At 54.8% G+C, this 22,059-nt stretch overlaps 2 protein-coding genes across 2 annotated transcripts; both read right to left on the minus strand.

Moving 5' to 3' along the window:
* Positions 1–376: 376 nt before the first annotated feature.
* On the minus strand, positions 377–6,299 carry GAA (alpha glucosidase). Its single transcript, XM_062506199.1, has 19 exons — positions 5,913–6,299; positions 5,652–5,797; positions 5,188–5,353; positions 4,737–4,833; positions 4,536–4,655; positions 4,269–4,387; positions 4,009–4,140; positions 3,786–3,896; positions 3,536–3,649; positions 3,348–3,432; positions 3,141–3,258; positions 2,840–2,973; positions 2,562–2,713; positions 2,215–2,363; positions 1,998–2,139; positions 1,695–1,793; positions 1,356–1,520; positions 1,020–1,172; positions 377–790 (listed from the first exon to the last, which is right to left on the minus strand). Exons 1-19 carry the CDS (start codon positions 6,297–6,299, stop codon positions 731–733), a joined length of 2,649 nt encoding a protein of 882 aa, XP_062362183.1. The 3' UTR covers positions 377–730.
* Positions 6,300–6,689: 390 nt separating this feature from the next.
* On the minus strand, positions 6,690–17,098 carry CCDC40 (coiled-coil domain 40 molecular ruler complex subunit). The gene is made up of 18 exons (XM_062506200.1): positions 17,081–17,098; positions 16,087–16,187; positions 15,784–15,937; positions 15,212–15,295; positions 14,916–15,135; positions 14,405–14,562; positions 13,479–13,601; positions 12,975–13,096; positions 12,024–12,267; positions 11,740–11,922; positions 10,579–10,824; positions 9,842–10,055; positions 9,177–9,346; positions 8,960–9,051; positions 8,512–8,632; positions 7,678–7,866; positions 7,319–7,477; positions 6,690–6,935 (listed from the first exon to the last, which is right to left on the minus strand). Exons 1-18 carry the CDS (start codon positions 17,096–17,098, stop codon positions 6,690–6,692), a joined length of 2,844 nt encoding a protein of 947 aa, XP_062362184.1.
* Positions 17,099–22,059: the final 4,961 nt, after the last annotated feature.

Genomic DNA, 22,059 nt, shown 5'->3' on the forward strand with positions numbered 1-22,059 from the left:
GAGGGTCTGCCTTGACTCTCAGCCAGAGGAGCCAAAGGGCCAAGCTGCCCCTCAATAAAGCCTCTGGAGGATAAGGCTCCATTTTCACCTGGAGCTGAGCACACCTCTGCAGCAGTCCCCGGCTTGGAGCCAGCAGGACAGGCCAAGAGCTGGAGCCAAGGCACAGCCAGGGCTGCAGAACAGCTGGGCACTCCCACCACCCTGGGAAATGGGGTGAAGCCTTCAAGGGGCACAGGGGGGTCCCACTGGAGACCTTCAGGCAGGGACAGAGCTGAGGTGTCCCAGCCGAGGGCGCATTCAGGACCAGGAGAGGGGACAAGGACACGGCCTGGGACTGCTCCCAGCAAACAGCAGCTTTATTCACAGTACTGCTCCCTCAGCCCCTGCACATCATCCTCCCCAAAACCACAGCCAGGAAACTCCCTGCAGTCTCTGCCCCAGTTACCAGTCCCCCAGAGTAAATGGCTTGCTGCCTCAAAAAGGCACTTGGGTCATTTTTCCCCTGATCTGATGATGATGATGAGGTTTTCCCTGTTCCTGGGGGATGTGCAAGGCCCCCCTCCCTGTGCCAGTCCAGTGCTCACCTCTCCATCAACACCTGGCAGTCAGAGGGCAAACAAGGCCCAGGAGTGTGGGAAGAGCAAGGGCAGCTCAGGGTACAAGGGATGGGACGGATTTGGCCTTGAATTCCAGGAGCCCAGCATGGCCTCTCCCTGTGACTGACACTGCCTCAGGACCAGGAGATCACAAACTGCTCCCACATGGGCAGTGACACAGGGACCCTCAGCACCTGAGGGGAGAAGGAAGGTGAGAATAGCCAGGATGGAGCCCAGGAGTGTCAGAGCCCAGGGGGATCCTGGCCCTTGCAGAGCCACAGCCTGGCACACTCCTGGTCCCACAGATCCCCAGGAAGGGCACCCATGGCCCGTGCTGTGCCATCGCTGGGGCAGACTCCACCAGCTGCACTCTGGGTCCCTTCCTGATCACCACCCCTTCCCAGGATGGGAACAAGCACTCACCTGGGTGTCACTGAGGTAGGAGAAGTCGCTCACGGTGGCACCGTTGGCCAGGACTCGCCGGGGAGGGCTGGTGACACCCAGCACAGTCACAGCCTCCAGCAGGACCCCGTCGAGGTGGGCACTGGCCCGCAGCAGCTGGCTGAGCACGGCGTCCTGGGGACAGTGGGGATGGCACCGTGTGCTCCCAGCTCTCTGCCACCCCACGAGCACCCAGGGCTCCTCCAGGTGCCCTGCCCCACGTACTGCCCCTCTGCCACCACTGAGCAGGCTCAGGTGTGCCAAGGCCACCAGCACGCCCTGCCCAGATGCCCCCAGCCAGCAGCTGCCCGTGCTCACATTTGAGGCCAGGAAGAGGATCTCGGTGTAGTCCCCCCTCTCAAAAGTCTCCCAGCTCTCCCCATCGTCCCAGAACAGGTCTCCCCTGGCGAAGCCATCCAGGGTCAGTGCCACCACCAAGGCCATGCCCTTGCCACGGGACTGGGCAGTGCTGAATGCGGGCTCCTGGGGCACGGGGCAGGCACAGCTCGGGGCACTGCCACAGCTGTGTCCCCCAGCCCTGCCAGGCACTGCAGCCACCGTTCTGACATTGTCCTGTCAGCACTGTGGGCACAGCTGCTCTGCCAGCCTGAGGCTGGCAAGTCACCGTGGTGTCACCACGGAGCAGAGGGGACTCACCTGCAGGGGCAGGATGTGCCCTGCACGGACGTGCACGTTGATGGCGTCCAGGGGTGCTGGCAGGAGGATCCACTGCCCTTTGCTGTGGATGGTGGAGTCCTACACGGGGACAAAGAGAGGGAAGAGCAGGCACAGAGAACGTGGCAGGCAGCGCCCAGCCCAGCGCCAGAGCCCTCAAATGGCCACCAGCAAAAGCAGGTGAGGCACAAGATCCACACACAGCCCCAGGGGACTGGTGGGGTGCAGGAATGTGCACGAGGTGCCCCAGCAAAGCCCCCTGTGCAACACAGCAGGAGCACCCACCCCGGCCAGGCTGTACCACGTCCCCGCTGGGAAGTAACCTCTGACTTTGGTCTGTCCTGCCTCCAGCACGGGGGTGACGAGCAGCCCCCCGCCCCACAGGAGCTGGCGGTCCACGGCCCAGGTGTTGGGGTCTGTGGGGAACCTGGGGAAGGAGGGGAGGGCAGTGCCAGGACACCCTGCAGCCACTCCCTTGAGGGCTGGCAGGGCTGGCACTCACTCCAGGAACAGGGGCCGTGCCACGGTCTCTCCAGCACTGTGAGCCCGGTGGAACAGGGTGTACAGGAAGGGCAGCAGGGAGTAGCGGAGGCGCAGGGCGTTCCTCATGGCATCCTGGGCAGGAGGGCTGAAGGAGTAGGGCTCCTGTGGCTGCAGGAGGGGACAGGCCCGAGGGGATGCTCAGACCACGTGGGGAAGAACGCAGGGTGCATTTCAAGGATGCAGAACGGACTTTCCCAGCGCTGGGGGCACGCTGGCACTGAACCAGCCACCTTCCCACACTGGCAGGGCAGCCCCTCGCTGGCCCAGAGCCCCCTGCCCAGCGGGGTGAGGGCTCCCAGGGCTCACCCGGGTGCCGTGGTCGTTGTGGTTCCTCATGAAGGGGTAGAAGGCGCCCAGCTGGGTCCAGCGCACGCACAGCTCCTCGTTGGTGCTGCCCATGAAGCCACAGATGTCGGCACCCACCAGTGGCACCCCGAAGAGGTTGAAGAGCAGCACCTCTGCAGAGAGCACAGAGGGTGTCAGGGCTCTGCGGCACCAGGGGATGGAGCCTGTGGAAAAGCCCCTGGCTGTGGGGGCAAGGGGGAACCATGGGTGTGGATGCAGGCCCAGTGCCCACAGCCCACCTGGTATGGAGTAGTAGAGCTGCTCCCAGTCACTGCCAACATCCCCTGTCCAGTGCCCGGCGTAGCGCCCGTGCCCAGCAAAGGTGGAGCGGGAGATGATGAAGGGACGCTTGCCCCGGACCCTCAGCAGAGCACTGGGAGTGGGATGGGTCTGCTCAGCACCCCCCAGCTGGGGAGGGGGCTCAGGGCTCCCACTGTGCCCTGTGTTACACACCAAACCCAACGCCTCCCCACGCTGGGTCTCTCCTAGCTCTGCATCCCCCAGGATGTGCAGGAGCTGTGGCAGGAGCCCCAGGCTTGCCTGTGGGAGGCGACAGCCTCGGTCAGCCCGTACAGGCTGTGCAGGTTGTAGTGAGAGGACAGGTACTGCTGGCTGGAGGCACAGATGGTCCCGGCTTGCAGCCGTCCCCCAAACACACCTGCACGGGAGAGGTGGAGCTCAGAGCATACCCCGGGCTCCTCCCGACTTCCCAGAGCCCTGGGCAGGGCTGGAAACCCTCTCCTGTACCTGGCACATAGGGGGGATGCTCCAGGTTGTTGTTGGGGCAGCCATGCTGGGAGCCCTCCACAAAGTTGGATGGCTCATTCATGTCCTGGGGAGGGCAGGAAAGGATGGGGTGACCTCGCTGCTGCTCCGCAGCCCAGCAGAGATGCAGAGCAGGAGCTGGGGCCAGCAGCTACAGCAGGGCCACTCACAAGCCACATGCCATCGAAGGGCACTTGTTCGTGGAAGTCCTTCACCATGTCATGCCACCACTCATGAGTCCTTGGATTGGTAAAGTCTGGGAAGGCTGTGGGGCCTGGCCAGACCTGCAGGAGGGAGAGCACTGGGCAGAGCCAGCAGCCCCACACACCACCCCACCTTCCACCACAGCTCCCCAAATGTTTCTCTCCTACTCTTGACCCCACGGCCCCAGTGGGCACTGGGGCTGCTCCCCACACTCACCTTCCCGATCAGGGGCTGCCCCGTGGCGTTCCGGATGAACACCCCTCGCTTCAGGCCCTCATCATAGGGCTTGTAGGTGCCAGGGGGCCCCGAGCTGCTGATCCCAGCATCCTGCAAGGGCACAAAGCCAGGGCTTCACCAGCAGCAGGAGGGAACGGCCAGCCCTGCCTTCATCACCAGCCTTGGGCAGCTGAACCCGTGCCAGCCTGCCCGTGTAACTCACCACAATCATGATGTACCTCAGCCCACGGCTGTGGAAGTCCCGCACCATCTCTGGGTAGTCCCTAAAGCTTTTCTTGTTGAAGGTGAAATCCCTCTTGGCATCTGCATAATCCAGGTCGTTCCACTGCACGTCCTGTGGGTGGAGGCACCGGTGCTTGGGGAGGAGCAGGGACCCCACGTGCTGCTGTGGGACCCCCACCCCACAGGACCCCCACCAGCTCCCCAGGGTGGGCAGAGGCTCCAGGAGCAGCCCAGACCTACCAGGGGGAAGCGAGCTGCTGTCATGTTGGCCACGACCTGCCGGGTGATGTCGGTGGAGGAGTAGCCCCAGCGGCACAGGTGGAAGCCCAGGCCCCAGTATGGGGGCATGAAGGGGAACCCTGGAGGGCAGAGGGTGGGTGCTGGCAGGGATGGCCCAGCCTTGTGCCATCCCACAGCCTTGCTGTGCCACACTGCATCGTAGCAAAGCCATCCCAACAAAGCCATCCCAACAAAGCCATCCCAGCAGCACCCATGGCTCAGCCATACCAACGACATCCAAGTACTGCCGCACCACACTCTTGGGGTCGGGGCCCAGGAAGATGTAGAAGTCCAGGATCCCACCCGTCGTGCGCCAGGTCAGGGCCGGGCTGGGCTGCAGGAGCACGTCTGGGGAAGGACAAGCGCCAGGGGGGAAGCTGAGCACAGGGCCAGGGCCAGGCCCACGGCCGGTGCCTCCCCGGGACTCACCCATCGCGTTGCTGTTCAGCAGAAAGACGCCGTGGGCGGAACCATCGTCCTCCATCACCAGGTAGAAAGGGTGGGAGCCGTAGAGGTTGACGTGGGGCTGGAGTAGAGCACGGAGTGGTGCCAGTGAGGCTCTGCTGGAGACCCCCACACCCACCCAGCCTCCCCTTGCCTCCAGTCAGGAGCACTGGCTTCAGGTGCAAACCCAGCGCTTGTGGTCCCAAACTCTGTTCAGTCAGTAGAGCTCTGCCCTGAGCCAGAGCCCTGGAAATGGCTCCCATGAAGCACAGAGCTCCAGGGGACAAACCTGGGCCTGGAGACAAGGGTGCCAGTGGCGTGGCCGTGGCCCAGAGCTGAACCAGCACGGACACATCTCCCCAGCCCCAGACAGAACGTGAGAGGCCGCAGGAGCACAGATTAATCTGTCTCCCTTTCCCTCGGTCCTGCTCCGTACCGCGGGTGCCATGTCCCGGTTCCAGAGGGTGACCCTGGTCCATGCTGTGTCCAGGAACAGCGGTGTCAGGTGCTCCCCCAGCCCCGAGATGAAGTGGGAGGGCAGGGAGGTGGAGATCTGCAGGAACTGGTCTGTGAAGATGAGGGGCGCGACCGTGGTGTTCAGCCTGTGGAGAGAAAGGGAGACTCCAGCAAACGGCTCAGAGGGAGGCACCAGTGCCGGGCAGGGACAGGGATGCTCATCACCACGTGAAATAAAAACAAGTTTTGGATGAGATCTGGGATTCCTGGTGCCCTGCCCAGCCGCTGAACTGCAGAGGGAGTCAAAGTAAAGCCCCCACAGCCATCGAGAGCCGCGCCGCTGCCGTCAGCAGTGTCCCAGATGAACACCAAGTGTCCCCGCACCACCCCGGGGCTGTGCGCGCTCCCAGAGCGGATTCCTCGGGAATCGAGGGGAGCACTCACAGGACTGTCCCGCCGCGCTGCCGGCACACCACGAGCCCGAAGGGGTCCTGGCTGACCTGCAGCCCGTAGAGCGTGGCGGGGGCTCGGCCGTGCACCTGCGGCGTGGCCAGCGGCACCTCATAGCGCTGTCGGGCCGCGTCCCGGAGCTGTGAGGGACAGGGGGCAGCGGGGACACGGGGCTGTCACCCGCGGGGAACGGGGCTTTCACCCGTGGGGATCCGGGGGTTTCACCCATAGGGATCCGGGCGTGCCGGGGCGCACCGTGAAGCGCAGGCGGGCCGGGGTCTCCAGTGCCAGGTCCAGCCGCACCGTGTCCACCGCGGCCGGCAGGAAGGCGGCGGCCACGCGGCGCAGCCGGGCCGAGAAGCCGCTCTCGGTGGCCGTCAGGTTCTCGGCTCGGTAGCTGCGGTAACCGCGGGGGAAGAAGCACCAGGGCGGGCCGGGCCCGGTGCGAGGGCCGGGTCCGGGGATGTAGCAGCAGCCCCGAGCCTCGCAGTCCGCCCGTGCCAGGAGCCGCTCGGGGCCGCAGTCGAAGCGGCCGCCCGGGGACACCTCGCAGGCGGCAGAGCCGGGGCCCCGAGCCGCGGTCGGGACCAGCAGCAGCAGCAGCAGCGCGGCCGCGACCCCCGGGCCCGGCCCCAGACCCATGGCCCGGCCCGCGGCTCCCGGCACCGAGACCGGCGCCGGCACCGAGACCCGCACCGAGACCCGCACCGAGACCCGCACCGCGCCGCCGCCGCCGGGCCCTGGCGAGAGGCGGGCCCCGGGCCACCCCCGCTCCCGGGAAAGCGGCACACGGAGGCGGGGCCCACGAGCTGCTTGGGGCAGCGAAAGTGAAACGTAAACAGAAACATACCGAAAGAATTACAATGGTATGTCTTAAATAAACATTATACCCGACAAAGTAAATATTGTACCCTGCTCTTGCTTTCTTTGTTTTTTTCCTCCCCTTAATTTTATTTATTTATTTATTTATTTACAAAGTCTAAGGCCCGTAGAAGACTGTAAAAGATACTACATGTATTTTCTACATTTCTGTTAGGTTTTCTGCGACCCGAGCTTGGATCCCAAGCAGTGACTGAGCCACTGCAGAGCCCTTCGGTGCTGTGGCTGTTCCTCCTGGATCTGCTGCACGATGGTGTTAATGCTCTGCAGCCGACCCTGCAGTTTCTCGTGCTGGTTCGTGCAGGCCTCTTCAGTGTGACACAGGGCCTTGTACTTCTGTTCCCTCAGTGCCTGCAGCTGCTTCTGGTGTGCCTGGTGGGCCACAAGTTCCAACAGGTTCTGAGCAAAGCAAAAAGAGAAGGGGTTGTGACAGCAGGAAAAGCATGGTTGGGACTCGTGTCAGGTGCTGTGACCATCATGTTGGACAAGGAAGGACAGTGCTGTGAATTCCCCACCGTAACAGCCAAACAGCACTTCCAGCCTGGGTGGGGTACAGACATCACAGAATTCCATAAATCAGAGAAATCCCACATGCATAAAGCAACCCTTGCCAGGACAGGGTTTCAGTTCAGCCAGTTGGCTCTTGGTGAGCCCCCAGAACATGCTCAGTTAATGAGCTGCTGTAACACCACAGCGAGCACACCCAGTTCAGGACAGAGCTGGCAGCAGAGGAAGCAGCAGGCTCTGTCTGGCTCACATGCTGGAAGGGTGGATGTGCTCACCCATCGTTTCTCGTTCTGAAGACATTCCATGTCCAAGCTGAGGCTGTCCATCTCAGCCTGGAGCTGGCACAATTCCTGCTTCTTTTCTGAAAAGGTGTCACTGAGCGACTCTTGGATGGTCTCCAGCTCCTGTATGGTTTGGTTGCATTCATAAATGTTCTAGAAAAAGGAAGAGAAGGAAATGGCAGATTTCAGTTCTCTGATTCAGCTGCATTACTGACCATCCTCCCAGAACTCAGTTTTGGGAGATTTTCAATTAATGATTTTCAAAGCCTGGCCCTGTGCACGGACACTGCTCTGCTCACCACAAGGCCAACCCCAGCTGTGTAAGCTCCTAGAGCCCCACTTTCCTTGCTCACCTCCTGAGTTTCCCTGATCTTCTTCTTCAGCTCCTGTTTCCTGCTTTGGAAGGTGTTCTTGGTGCTTTGTTTCTTATCTACTTTGCTCTGAGCCTCTGCCCGATTCGTTATTGTCTCTCTGTGAGAAACACACGCCTCCATCGCCCGCATCAACGTCTGCTGCTGCTTCAGCAGCTGCCCATAGCGGACCTGCCGTTTGCCAAGACACAAACCAGCCTCAGAACACCAAATGTTTACCCACAGTACCAAGGGAAGCTGTCTGGGTGGCACATCCCACCAGCATAAACCAGACACATGTGACACGAGTGCCTGCAAGCCAGATTTGGTCCAAGTCCAAACCTGGTTTGCTGTGTGTGGATCTGGAAGGCAGAGGCCTGGATTATCAACTTGTCTACACCAATATTTAGAATGTTAGTCTGAACCTCATTAGCAAGAGCAGAAGCAGAAAAGCAGAAGAATCCTGCGAATGAAGAGGATGAGCTGCTCTGCCAGGAGGGGGAACACTTCCCTAAACCAGTGATTAAAGTGATGCAATATTTAGTAATCAACACTGTGTATAAATCAGGGTTACAGAATCAGGTGACAGACATACTGCAATTTAAATAGATTCCTTGGGAGTATCCAGATTCTGCTGAGGCTGGCAGGGGAATGCAGGATGTGTGGGCTGGATGTGTTTGGTTCAGTCAAGCTGTGTGGAGTTTTGAGTCCAACCCCGAGCCCTGAAGTTGCCACTTCTCCAGCCTGTTTCTCATCTCCTGCCTCATGTTTCAGCCACTCCAGGGCTGAGTACCTTGGGTGGCTTCCCTTCCTCAGCCCTCTGTCCCAGTGCCTTACTTGCATCCTCCGAATCTCTGTTTTCATGTCATGGATTTCGCCTTGCTCTAACAGAGCATCTGTTGCCTCCCGCATCTCTTTTGCCAGCTGGATCTTTTTCTCCCACAGCAGGATCTGATGCCTTCAGAGAAGAAAGGGGAAGGAAGGAGAAAGCTAGACCCCCAAGTACTTGACCAATGCAGCACACTCACTGCCAGTTACTGGCAGAGTCTTTCCATGTGGATCTGGGCAATGTCCAGCTCACACATGCTGGAACTGTTAAAGCCAACATCCTCCCAGCTCCTGCTGTTTCCAGAGACTGCTGAAACACTTTCAATTTCTGTGTTTCAAACATTCATCCCCTTTTCCAGGAAGGCTAGAAGCACATTTGCTAGTGCCAGGTTTGGTGACTGGATGAGAATGGGAACATGGACACAGTCACACAGGACTGTGGCACTCTGGTACCTACTCTGCTTCTACCAGGCTGTTCAGGAGCTTTTCCTTCTCCTCAGTCAGCTGACTGTGCCTCTCCTGCATCTCCATGGCTTCTTTTTCTGCTGCCTAGATTTGGGAAGAACAAAACAATACAGTGTTGTTAGGCTGAGAAGCTTTTCCAGGATCACTGTTTGCCTCTGATCTGCATGGGAGGCTGAGACCTGGCAATGAGGTCCCAGGTGTCTCAATACCTTAAGAGACTGCACAAACTCATTCTCTGTGACGATTTTGCCATTTTGCAGCTCCTCAACGCTGCTGTTGTTCTTGTTGATCAGCATGTTTAACTTTATCAAGTCATTTGACATGTTCTTCATGTGCCGTTCCACATCCTTCTGTTCTTTTATTTCCTGCTGAATTTCATCTATGGGTGAACAGAAAAAAAGCCTTCGAATTCCCCTGAGCACTGGGTTGAACACAGACAAGGTGTCACAAATGGCTATCAGAGCTGGCAGCACCTCAGGCAGAGCCATCCTTATCCCAAAAGTCCAGCCAAAATGATTTTCCACAAGCTCAAAAACCAAAAAGGTTTTGAAGGAGACTCCAGTGGAAAAAAGTTTGGCTTGGCCAAGGAAAGTGCAGTCATTGCTGGGAACATTTACCTACCCACTACTTGCAAACTTTATTTAACAAGTGTGACACTGTCACATAGGGTCTGACTGTCAGGACAGTGGGATCAATCCTCATAGGAATAATGATGTGCAATCAGCAGGAGTGCCTGGACTGCTGCTACTCCTGCTCACACACAGCCAGGAGCACTCTTTGGGGCAGATCCAGCTTTTCCCATCTGGAACCTTCCACTCCCTTTTCCCTCCCTTCACAGATGGAGATTTTAAGGAAGAGTGAGAGAATGACGAACTTTCAACGCGCAGTTTCCTCTGCTGCATGATGATGATCTGCTTCTGGAACGTGTCCAGGGAGCTTTTTAGTTCCTCCTGCTCCCGGGTCAGCTTGATCAGCTCCTTCTGCTCATTGAGCCAGTACTTCTGCAGCGTCATCACCTCAGAATTGCATTCTTCTATCTGCTTGTTCAGCTGGTTGATCTCAATTTCCAGTGGCCCCAGTTCTTGCCCCTGTACAAAGCAAAGTTTGGGATAAATCAGGCAGACATTGCCCGTGTTGTTTACAGTATCTGGACATTCCAAGGTTTGCAGAGGATGTGCCCTAGCACTCATTTCCCCATGGATATCCGTAAGGTCTTACACTGCCAGGGACAGATCTGGGAGTCATCCCAACAGGGCCAACCCTCAGATGACTGAAATCTTCCTGCCTGCCCCATGCTCCCCTCCTCAGTGTTTGCAGATTTTTCTAACAAAATCCTATTTACTCATTGATGCCATTTGACATTTTCATCAGGTGCAGGCAAGTCCCTGCAGGGATCTGTGCCAGGCACACCCTCATTTCACAATTCCCTTCACTGCATTATGAACTGGTAAACATAAACATCTGCATTAACCACTGCAGCTTTAAAATCACAGTGCTGATACCTGAAAGTTTGAACTACCCAACACTTAGCACGGTTATATTGATCAGGTGCATCTGTGACCACTACAAAGAATAAAATCAAAATTGGGACTGAAACACAAAAGTACCTACCCCCTGCTGAGCAAGCAGCATCTCCAGCTTCTTGTTGTACAGGCAGATGATGCCTCCCTTCTTGTCAGTCAGGAGCCTGGACTTTGCAATCTCATTTTCCTGGCAGGCGATCAGTTCATTCACACTTTTTATTTCCTTGTCCACCTCACAGAGTGTTTTTTGGTGAACTGCCACCCTGCAGCTAGTATTAGTTGCATTCAGAATAATCTGGGCCACGTCGTTCTCAACCTTGTAAAAATGCAGCTCCTGGGAATATCAAGAGAGAAAGCACATCACTATCCCAAACAGCCCCTTGCTGAGCTGTAATGCCACTTGTCCCAGCACAGGAGTCAGGGGACTGAGATTCTCCTCCCTGGTCTGTACTACAAGCCATAAGCCTGTGTGTCTTTGTGTGTGTCTTTGTGTCTTTGCTTCTCCATCAATTGACAGGTAATACAATATCTACCTCTCCCATACAGCTGTTGAAAAGCATTAAGGAGCCTAAACATTCCAAAAACCTTTAAGAGACCTCACTCATCCCTTCTGCAATGACCCTTGCCCAGCAGTCTCCAGTTACCTGCCACCAGAATCAGGACAGCAGTGAATTGTTCCCTTCTCTGGCACACCTGGCACACACACCCCTCACCTAACAACCAGCACAGACTTGCTGTGAGAAGTGCTGGGCTGAGTTTTCTGATCCTGCTCAGTGATCCAGTTATACACTCCCCGAGAGAGCGACTTATCACGGATTAAAGAGCTGTGGGTCAGGTTGGACTCTTCCTTTGGATGTTCCTCACAACTGAGAGCTGCCTGCATCCCATTCCATGATGAATTATAGAAACAAAAATTAGTTAAAATTAGATTACAGAAGTACCACATGCCCATTGTTTTTCTGTAGTACATAAGAAATACTACTACTTTATAGTAAATACTCCCAGGATTCATCATGGTGTCCCATTTTTTAAGTGAAGGACAGTGAGTTTTGTGTCAGGCCTTTTTGGCCAAGCTCTCTCACATACACCAGAATCCTGCAATAGGATCACAGGGAGAGCTAGATTGGAGAGGCAAACTCAGCAGAGCTTCAATGCAGACCTGAAACCAGAACAAAGTCACTGACAAACCCTGCTGGGGACCCAGTGCTCCAGTGGCTCCCTCCCTGCCCTCCCAAGGCGGGTTCCATACCAGGTCACTTTTTCTGTTGCGAAGTTTTTCAGCCAGCTGGGAGAAGTGCTTTGCAGCTTTGCTGGATATCCTCTGGTCCTGAAGCTTTGCCATGATTTCACTCTCTAGCTGCTCTTTGGCACAAGTTCCCTTCTCTAAACCCTTCCTGATGGACAGCAACTCATTCAGGTGAGCAGCCTGGTCCTAAGAGGTTGGAAGACAGAGACAAGATCACTCCAGCTGTTTGAGGAAGGGTATTCAATTCAAGTATTCCAAAGGATTCATGTTCCATGGACTCTCCTCACCATCTTGGTCCTGCTGAGGGCCTGCTCTGTCTCATGGAGAACACGAGTGTAGGTGCCAGTCTGTGCCTGCAGGGCCTCCTGCTCCAGCAGGCACTGGGCAATCAGTTTCCTTGTCACACTGGCATCATTCTGGGACCGGTTCAGGAGGCTGACAAGGTTCTCATTCTTCTCCTCCTCCTTCCTGATGGACTTCCCACAGCCATGGATGTCCCCTTCCAGGGACTTGAGGTCACGTCTGTAGTTGCTGGAGGAGCAAAGAAGATGGAAAGTCACCACAGGATTGGACCAGCCACTCACAAATTCCTCTTTTCAAACATGTTATTGCAGCACCAACTGCCCAAGAAGGAAGATGTTTGTGAGGGCTCAGCTGCTGTGACAGGGCAGAGTCAGCAGGAGGTGGATGGAGACATTAAGATTTAAAAGTAAATGTGTGTAGGAAAATTGATTCCTTCTTTCAGTACTGTCACAGCCCCCATTCTGACCAGGATGTCACCATATAAAAGCAGATTGTTTATTCTCAGAGAATCAGTCAAGCTTTAAGGCTCATGAGCAAATATATACTTCCTTTGGCAATAACAGGGAGGTTTTCCTGAACATTTCCAAAGGCCTCTCAAAACCCTGATAATGAGAGAGATAAACCCTTTCTGACATCCAGCTCTTTGGAGTAGGAAACATTGCAAAGGTGAGGGAACTCTTTTAAAGGAATGAAATATGATCAGAAAAACTCCAAACAGCTTCAAGAACTCAAGAAGAGATGTGGTTAGGTTAAAGAAAACAGCAACAAAGAAATGTGCTTCTTATCCTTTACATTTGTTATGTACTTTAGAGCAGGGAACTTGTTCTGCCTGACACACCCTGCCCACACAGTGCTAAACCCCACAGGAGACACACTGGAATCCCCCTCTAGAATCCCTCCTGCCCAAATCTGAGGTGTCTGCTTCCAGACCATACCTCAGCAGCTCCTGAGTGACAACACAGGCCTCATCCCTCTGCTTCATTCCAGCCAAGCTGCTGTTCCAGTGGTCCATCAGCCTCTTTTTCTCCATGTTAATAGCCTGTACCTCCAGACCAGCCTGGGGAACAGAGAGATGGCAGACAGGATGAAGCCACACTGTGCTGAAAAAACAAATTAATGTTACAATACAATTTTTTTTTTCTTTTCTTGTTCATAATGTGCTGAGCAGGATCAGCTTCAACTCCGTGGCTGGTTCATTTCTCAGTCAGCAGCCCACAAAGCACAGGTCTGCAAGAAAAAACTGCTGAGAAGGGCAGGAGGAAGTGATTTACAGGCACTTCTTAAGGACAAAGGAAAAGAAAAAAAAATATCTTCATTCTTCCAAACAGGAACAAACTGTGAAATTCTGTCCCACATTGTGCACACCACGTGAGCATGGGCTAAAGGGGTCAGCCCTGCCAGAGGGAAATATTAACCACAAGGGACAAGTCCCCTCCTACCTCACTGACTGCCTGCCGGGTCACTTTTGTGTCCTCTGCCTGGGCCACCAGCTGAGCTTCAAACAGAGCAATTTGTTCCTGGAGCTGGTAGACTCTCCTTGTAAACTGGTCCAGCAGAAGATCCTACAGAGCCAGAGCCAAACAGTCCAGGGTGAGTCATGGAATCTCAGTCCGAACCAACTGTATCCTACAAGAATATTATCAGCTAAAAAAGGAATTTAAACTGGCAACTGCATTGGATTTGAGTCCTACTGAAACTTTCCCATTCATGCACAAATGGCTCACAACTGCAGCAGGGATGACTTGCAGGAGCATGAAGCCTTTGCTGACTGTTTATTATTCCAGCTGCAGCAGTATATGGATAAGTCAGCTCTGAAGCTGCATTCCCTGTCAGCACTGAGGCCACTGTCCAGCTACTGGGAATCTTAATAACGAATATTTGAAACTCCTTTGTTAAAACCACCAAAGGCAGTGCATCTCAGCAGTTTGCAGGGCATTCTGCACGAGCAGTACCCCTGGACTGTGTGCTGGAAGGCAGCAGAGGGAGCTCCAGCACCGACCACTCATTCCCGAAGTTCACTTTCCATTGTGAAATTCGCTGTGATTCAGAATTATTCTCAAGACCTGTACATATGGTATTTCTTCATTAAATATCCTCCTTCCCTCACACCCCCTGTCCTTGAGTGAAGAGTGATTTACTGTCCTAAGGCTTGCAAACCTTCTGGGCAGTGCATGTTGCTGTCTGGGGGTAGGCAGGGCTTCTTCTCCTTTTCAGAAAAGCCTCTGGATTTAATTTTTTTCAATTATTTGAGAAAAATATCCCCACTCATCTTCCATGAACCAATCTTCCTCCTGACAAGGTGGCACTCCAAGACTGACTGTTGGCACCTGCATCTACTTATTTCAAAGGCAGTTTTTCTTGGTACCTGTTTTTTCTTTTCCACCTCAGCCTGGATCCTTTCTGCCTCAGCCCTCTTTGCTGACTGTTTCATCAACAAAGCCCTGTGATGCATCTCCTGGTCCATGTTCTGCACGTAGAAGAGCTCCAAGGCCAGGTTTTCAATCTGGGTCTGCATTGCAGAAACTGGAGGGACAAGAGGCAAAATACAGAGAATTACAGAGAACTTTGTTTTTAGGGTACACTTTAAACAAAGATATAAGAGAAAAAAAAAATGCAGAAGCTCCCAAAGAAAAACCTCTCACACATCAGCTAAAACAGCCCTCCTCAACACAGATATTTATATCAGCTTTGGAGTCCAGCTCCCGGATCCTGGCAAGCAGTTCCTGGATTCCCAGCTCACAGAATTCCAGGAGTATCTGTGAAACTTTTCAATGAGCCCGTTACTCCTGATTCAGTCCAGTGCTCGACTTAAATTCCAATCCATTTCTCCACACAGCCCTAGAACTGGGAAACACTGCCAGGAGCTCCTGGGTCACCTTTCTTTCGTTCCAGCTCTGTGCAGTGCCATGTTTCCTTGTGAGCAGCCCTGAGGCTCTGCAGCTCCTCCTCCAGCTGCTGCCGTGCTGCGGCCGCCCTCGAGCAGCGCTCGTGGCTCTTCTCCAGTTCCACCTCCAGCTGCCCCAGCTGCTGCTGGGCCCCATAAAGGGTCACCCCGAGCTCTTCTCTCTGTGCCTCGCTGCTCTTCTTTGCTGTCCTCTGCAAGAGGGAAGGATCTGTGTCCCAGCAGCTGGGACAGGAGGGGCTGTGGGAAGGCAAAGGAGGGGCTGTGTACCAGCTCATGGAGGTCTAGGTTCACTTGTTCTATCTGCTTGGTGAGGTAATTCTTCAGGGCAGCCTGGAATCTTGTCATCAGAGGCTGTAAAGAAGGACAGTATTAATAAGCTGTAACATTCTTGTGTAAACAGATTATGAAGAAGCCTCACTGCTATGTCTCCCACCCAATAAAATATCTTATTTCTGTCACAGACACTTGTGGGCTTATTTTAGCTACTCTCACTGTAGCAAGTGAGAGATGTTACAGAGTGGGTATTTGCTGATGCCAAAAAGTGAGAATATTTGAAAATCAGAACTATTCCAGAAGAGCTACATCTGAGAACCCATCCAGTCACTCGAGGACTTCTCCTTCAGGGGCACTGAAGGGATCAGATTTACCCACTGCACTGCTTACTTCTGAGCCTGAGCTCTGGGGTCAGGACTGAGTGGCACAGTCAGCAGTTAATACTTTGGCAAAACTGATTTTCACACGTGCATCTGAACAGCCACTGCTTACAGCTCACCTCACACGTTTCAGAGAAACACAAACACCAACTCTGAAAAGAACAGCAAGATCTGAGGACTTCTCACATGTTCTGGATCCAAGATGACCAGTTCTGTTTCTTCTGCTTTTTTCCCCCTAATTTTTCTTCTCTCATGTTCCTCAGCTGCCTTTTCCCATCCTTGGTTGCCATGATCACTGGGGAGCTCAAAGGTCGGCCCTGCACGGCGAGAACCTGTCATCCTTTGCTCCCTGGCCCCCACCCCACCACAAAAGAGGAAAAAGATAAAGCAACAGGATTAGATTTCATAGCATTGTGCCTCTGGTTGGATTAACAATGATCAGAAAGGGAGAAAACCAGAGGCTGTGCTTGAGAGATGTTGCAAAGGCACTGGGGGATACCTGGCTTTGTGCCTGTGTCCTGCTCTGCCTCAGGTGCTCCCGAGGGAAGGGGAGGGACTCCTCCACCTGGAAATAGCTGCTCTATGTCACCCTGTTCAGGAGGACAAACGTTTGTCACGTTCTGCATTATCTGGGAAAGTCTCAGGCAATTTTTTCCTGAAACATAAAACCCATCACCTTTTCCATCTAACTCCATTTAGCCCTGAACATCTGCTCATCTTTGTCACGAGACACAAACAGTGCAAACAAAGGATCAACACAAGGGCCTGGCTCTACAGGTAGCACAGAGACAAATGGAATTATAGCGTCCCACTTCTGCAGACCCCAGAACAGCTTTGCAGGCAGACTTCTCCTTCTGCAGGGGCAATGACTCTGTTTGCTCTCCCAGAGGAACAGACTCGTCACTGGCATTCCCATCCTCCCACAGCCTGGCACACAGCACAGGTTAAAAGCAGAGCGAGCAGGGCATTGCCATTTTCATTGAATTTTAATGCCGTGGTGGTTTTTTTTTTTTTTTTTTTTTTTTTTTTTTTTTTTTTTTTTTTTTTGCCACAGGTTGCAGAAGTTTAATTTAGAAGTTTAATCTCATTTGCAAAAATAGTCACCCAGCAAGCACTGAGATCATAAAGATCCTGACAAATCTGCTCCACACCACTTACAGTTTCTCGTGCTTCTAGCTGGCATTTATTTTAAAAAGTCCTTGCAGATTTATTAAAGAAATTCTTCCAGCTAGCACAACACGTAACCAAATTATTCTCTTTCTTCTTTTTCTCTTTCTTTTTAAAAAGAGAGTGAGCAGCGGGACTGGGCACAGTGCACGTACTGGGGAGCTGGGAGGTACCGGGATGGGACGGGAGGGGACGAGATGGGCAGTACTGGGGTGGGATGGGATGGGATAATGGGATGGGATGGGACAATGCGATGGGATAATGGCAAGGCACGGTTCGGGCGGTACCGGCCCGGTCCGGCCCGGCCCCGACTCACCCGCGGCGGCTCCGCCATGTTCCCGTTGCCAGGCAACGCATCAACACCCGCTCACGTGACCGTCCAGGCCGCACCATCGCGGCCCGCGGGGGGGGGGAGGCGGGGGCCGCGGTCCGCACCATCCCCGGCGCGCGGGGGGGGCTCGGGCCGCGCTCCGTCCCCCGCCGGCCCCGGTTCCGCCCGCGGGCCCCGGTACCGGCACCGGGCGGGTCCCGCTGTGCTCTCCCCGGGCCGGGCCGGGCGGCCCCGGGCCGGCCGGACGGGCGGGGCCGCCGGGCGGGCACAGCCCCACGGGCCGGGCGGAGCGGACGGGCGGCGGCAGCGGCTCCGCGCGGGGCCGGGAGCGGCGGCGGCGGCTCCGAGCCCGTCCCGGGCCGGGCAGCGCCGGGAGCTTCCCCGGGCTCGTCTGTGCCGGTAAAGTGGGGCCGGGCCGGGCTGGGGGCGGCGGGAACTGGGGGGGCCGGCTGATCCTGTAGCGCTGCCCCTGGATCCCCGGGCCCGGCACCGGGATCCTGCCGGTACCTGGGCAGGTCCGTGCTTGATCCCTCTCTTTGTCCGCCCTTCCCTCGCCGGAGCCCCGCGGAGGGCGGCGGGAGCGGGTGGATGCTCCGGGAGAACGGGATGGTAGCGGGGGGGTCGGGATGGTGCCGGGAGAACGGGATGGTACCGGGCATCGGGATGGTACCCGGGATCGGGATGGTACCGGGCATCGGGATGGTACCGGGGAATCGGGATGGTACCGGGGAATCGGGATGGCACCCGGGATCGGGATGGTACCGGGGAATCGGGATGGTACCCGGGATCGGGATGGTACCGGGCATCGGGATGGTACCGGGGAATCGGGATGGTACCCGGGATCGGGATGGTACCGGGGAATCGGGATGGTACCGGGGAATCGGGATGGTACCGGGCATCGGGATGGTACCCGGGATCGGGATGGTACCGGGGAATCGGGATGGTACCGGGGATCGGGATGGTACCGGGCATCGGGATGGTACCCGGGATCGGGATGGTACCGGGGAATCGGGATGGTACCGGGGAATCGGGATGGTACCGGGCATCGGGATGGTACCCGGCATCGGGATGGTACCCGGCATCGGGATGGTACCGGGCATCGGGATGCTGCCGGGAGCGCTGGTGGAAATCTAAATAGCTCTTCAACTTTCTCTTCTGTTATTTCGGTGCGGCTCCGTGCAGCTTTGGGTATTCCAATGTTTTCATTTCTTTTGGGGACCTGGTTTTCTCTCAGGTGACCCCAACATCCACCTGAGCCCTGTTACCTGTGGTGAAGGTGGATGGGGACCGTGGGCAGTGGTTTGATGAGCAGCCTCGGGATGCTGAAGGCAGGGATTGTGGGGTTCTGCCTTGCTCTCTGTGCTGCTGAAACTCTGTAAAATAACTCTGCTGCTTCCTCTGGGACATCTGCCTTTTCGGATCTCAGGCTGGGAGCTTGTCTTGCAGAGGTGTTTTGTTCTTAATTGCTACTCGGAATAGGAAGAAAAATGTAAGTCCAGGGTGTCTGAGTGGCAGACATGGTGCGTGGTCTGATGTCTGTCATACTGAGAGCAGAGTTTGCAGTCAGCTCATCCACTGAGCTGTGATCCAGACTCCTGGAGTTGGAGCTGCTGGTTTTTGAGGATCAAGTCCTGAGAGTGTTATCAGGACACAGCAACAGGATGTTGGAAATAAAAAGTCATAAAAGCGTTTCCTGTGGGCCGAGCAGTGCAGATCAGTGACATGACAAGCTGGTAAATCAGGGACATGTGGCACACACACAGTGTCTCAGTGACAGGGACATGTGGCACACACAGTGTCTCAGTGACAGCGTGTGCTCTCGGTAAGTTTGGTGCTGGGGATGGGTGAGATTTGTTTGCGTTTTGTTTGCTTCTTGTTTGCTTTCTGATGCCTGAGCAGGTGTGGCTGGGAGCAGCCAGCCCTGACATGGCATTCCCTTTGCCTTTTCATGTCTTGAGTCACAGCCTTGCAGGATTCAGGCTGCTGGCCCTTTTTTACCTGCTCAGCTGAGATGGTCCCACTGTAGCGACTGCATTTGGAGCTGTGGAGATTTTGGTTGTTCCCTTCCTTTTGCTCTTGCTCCGTGAGCAGCTGCTGCTCCAGCAGGGCAGCAATGAAAGACTTTTTGGTGACCTACATAATTCTCCCCATGAGAGGATGACTTCAGAGTAGCTCCCCACGGTAAATGATTTTCCTTGATTTGGCTGGATCCTCAACTGGCTCCAGCGTAGTGAGGAGTTTGGAAAGCTTTTCTCTTTTTATTCCCAATGTCGAGGTATTGTAATACAAAGGGAAGGTCGTACAAGGGCTGTCATGTGCTTGCAGAGGAGTAGAGATCAAGTGCATGGGCTGCTGAGAGTGGCACAGCAGATCCACTCAGGGGACTGGGAGGCAGCTGAGTGCTGACTCCAGGCTGCCGTGCTCCCGTGGCTTTGTGCTTGAGAGTTCCAAACCTGGCATTTGCTGTTCCCAGGAGGGGAAAGAGGCAGCAATCTGTGCAGTGTCTGAGCCTCACCACCGCGGCGACAGTGCAGTCCTTAAATATGTAAAATTTAATTCAAGTTATTAAGGGCAAGAAAGAAAACGAGCCTGTTGAGTTTTTCTTCCCAAAGATGTTTCATGTTTAAATGTGGTGCTGCTGTTTGACAGCTCGTGTTTCTCTGCTGTGCCCAGGCACGCTGCAGGTCTCACATTTCACTTCCAGGGCCCTGCAGCTCGGCTTATGTGGCCTGTAAAGCCCTGAAAATGTGGCACAGTGAACACATGCCCTGGGAGCCAGAGCGCACGGAGGGCTCAGCGCTGGGGGCTGTGGCTGCAGCCAGCCCTGCTCCGGGCTGAGCTCCTTAGGGAGAGAAGCTGGGGTGCCCCCGGTGCCCCCCGGTGCCCCCACAGATGTGCCAGCTGTGCCAGAGCCAGCACTGCCCTCCCAGGCCAGGATACAGGAATCAGAGGCTGCAGCGTTTGGTCCAGCAGCAGGTGCCAAGTGAGGTGTGATGTGCCAAGGCAAACAGGATCCTGTGGATGGGTTCCTGAGCAGGGAAGGGCAGCACTGTGGGAGAGAGCAGCCAGTGCTGGTCTGGATGCTGCTGGCTGGGACTGGACAGGCTCTGTGGGAGATTGCAGGAGTTGGCTCCCCAGCACTCTCTCACTCAGGAAGCTGAGAAGTGCTGGCACCGACTGGGAGAGCAGCCAGGGCTGTGTGAACAGACACAGGAGCCGGAGCGAAGATTTTTAGTGGCAACAGTTGATGTGTGGGAGAAGAAAATGTGTGTGTGCTTAATAAATATTGGCACTCAGCAAGAACTTATCAGCTAACGCAATGCCTCAGCTTCTGGAGAGCTGAGCTGGCTCTGCCACACTGAGAAGAATCCCTCCAGATCAGCAGATAAATATGAAATTAATAAGAATTTTTTTTTCAGTGGTGCTGATTTACTGCTGTGGGACGGTACGTGCTGCTTTCCCAAGTGCACACAGGAGGCAGCAGCAGTTCCTGCCTTTCCCCACGACCCAGGCCCCACGGATTGTGTGTGCAGATGTTTTCCCACGTGGAAAAGGGCTGAGAATAGAGCAAACCCTGCAGTTTTGGTCCCTGTTATTTGCTGCTTTGTGTTGTATGAACTCTGTCTTTTAGGAAGGAGGAGCACTTTCCCAAGCTGAGTTTCAGGGAGTTCTGGGGTTGTACCAGTAGACTAGATGACCTTCAGAGGTCCAGTCCAGCATTTGGTCCCCACTGGGGCTGACTGGGTATTTATTTCTGTGGTCTTTGAAACCCCAGTGATGTAAATGGCCCCTTGAGGTTCCCTGTTCTGGTGCACCATTGTCCCAGCTACTAGAACAACAAAGCTAGGTATTCCTTGCCACAGTTTAGCTGCAACAGCTTCTCCTGTCCTTCATTGACAGCTCTTCCTTCCTTTGGCAGTGACAGTTTCCATGTGTGAAGACTTTTAATACATTTCCCTCACTTCTATCTTCCCTTGGCAATCGCTTTCCCTGGCCCAGATAACTCTTGTCATCCTCCCTGAAACTGTCCTGTGACTTGCATCTGTTTTTCATTAATCCTGCAACCAAAGCTACAAAGAATTCCCTGGCCCGTGAGAACAGTGAAAGGATTGAGTTTCCTGGTGATATTTATATATCCCAGTGTGTCTGGCTACTGTCTGCAGCACTGCAGTGGTCTCTGATTTCTGATGTGCAGCTCTTCTGCAAGACGAGTCCAACAGACTGAATTTCTGAGCTAGCAGGACACATTATTCCAAACCTTTTGTCTTTTTTCTGGTTTCCTCTTCCCAACCCTGTGTGTACTGTGGCGCTGTCCACCTGCACATGAAAGCAGTGCTGAACAACAGGTGTTCTGCAGGATCAAAGCAAGGTTTCCCTTTAAATTCCTCTGCCTTTCCAGGGAGCAGCATTTGATCTTTACCTGTCACTTTGTTCTTTGTGTGCCTGGTGAAAGCTCATTAAATTGTACCTGTGTTGGCAGAGACATCCTGACCCTCCCCTGCCTTCCTGGGGGCACCCAGAGAGCTGCAGCAGGACATCACACCACCTCTTGTTTGTCCTGTGCCTCTCTGGCTCCTGTCCCTGCATTTCCTGAGGAAGCAGCAGCAGCCAGCTGGTGCCTCCTTCTTCCTGGGCACCCGCTGATTTTTGGGGTTCTGAGGAAGTCGTTGACATGGAGGAAGGTCTGTGCTGCTGTAGCCAGTGTTGTGCTGACAGGTGACCCTGCCCAGGTGTTCTGGGGGCCCAGGTCTCCACATCACTGCCCCTGACTCCCCTGGCCCTGTTTGGAAACTCAGTGTGGGGAAGAAGTTGCACCAGAATTTACTGTCTGTTCTTGCAGAGTGCAATGAGAGGAAAGGTGATTTGCTCCTTAAATGTGGTTGAGGCAAATTACTTTCTGCCAGGTGTAACTCAGAGCCTGAAACTGTGGATTTTGGCAATGTGGACAAGAATGAACTTAGGGC

The sequence above is a fragment of the Cinclus cinclus genome, chromosome 20 (assembly GCF_963662255.1).
Source record: "Cinclus cinclus chromosome 20, bCinCin1.1, whole genome shotgun sequence".
Classification (NCBI taxonomy): domain Eukaryota; kingdom Metazoa; phylum Chordata; class Aves; order Passeriformes; family Cinclidae; genus Cinclus; species Cinclus cinclus.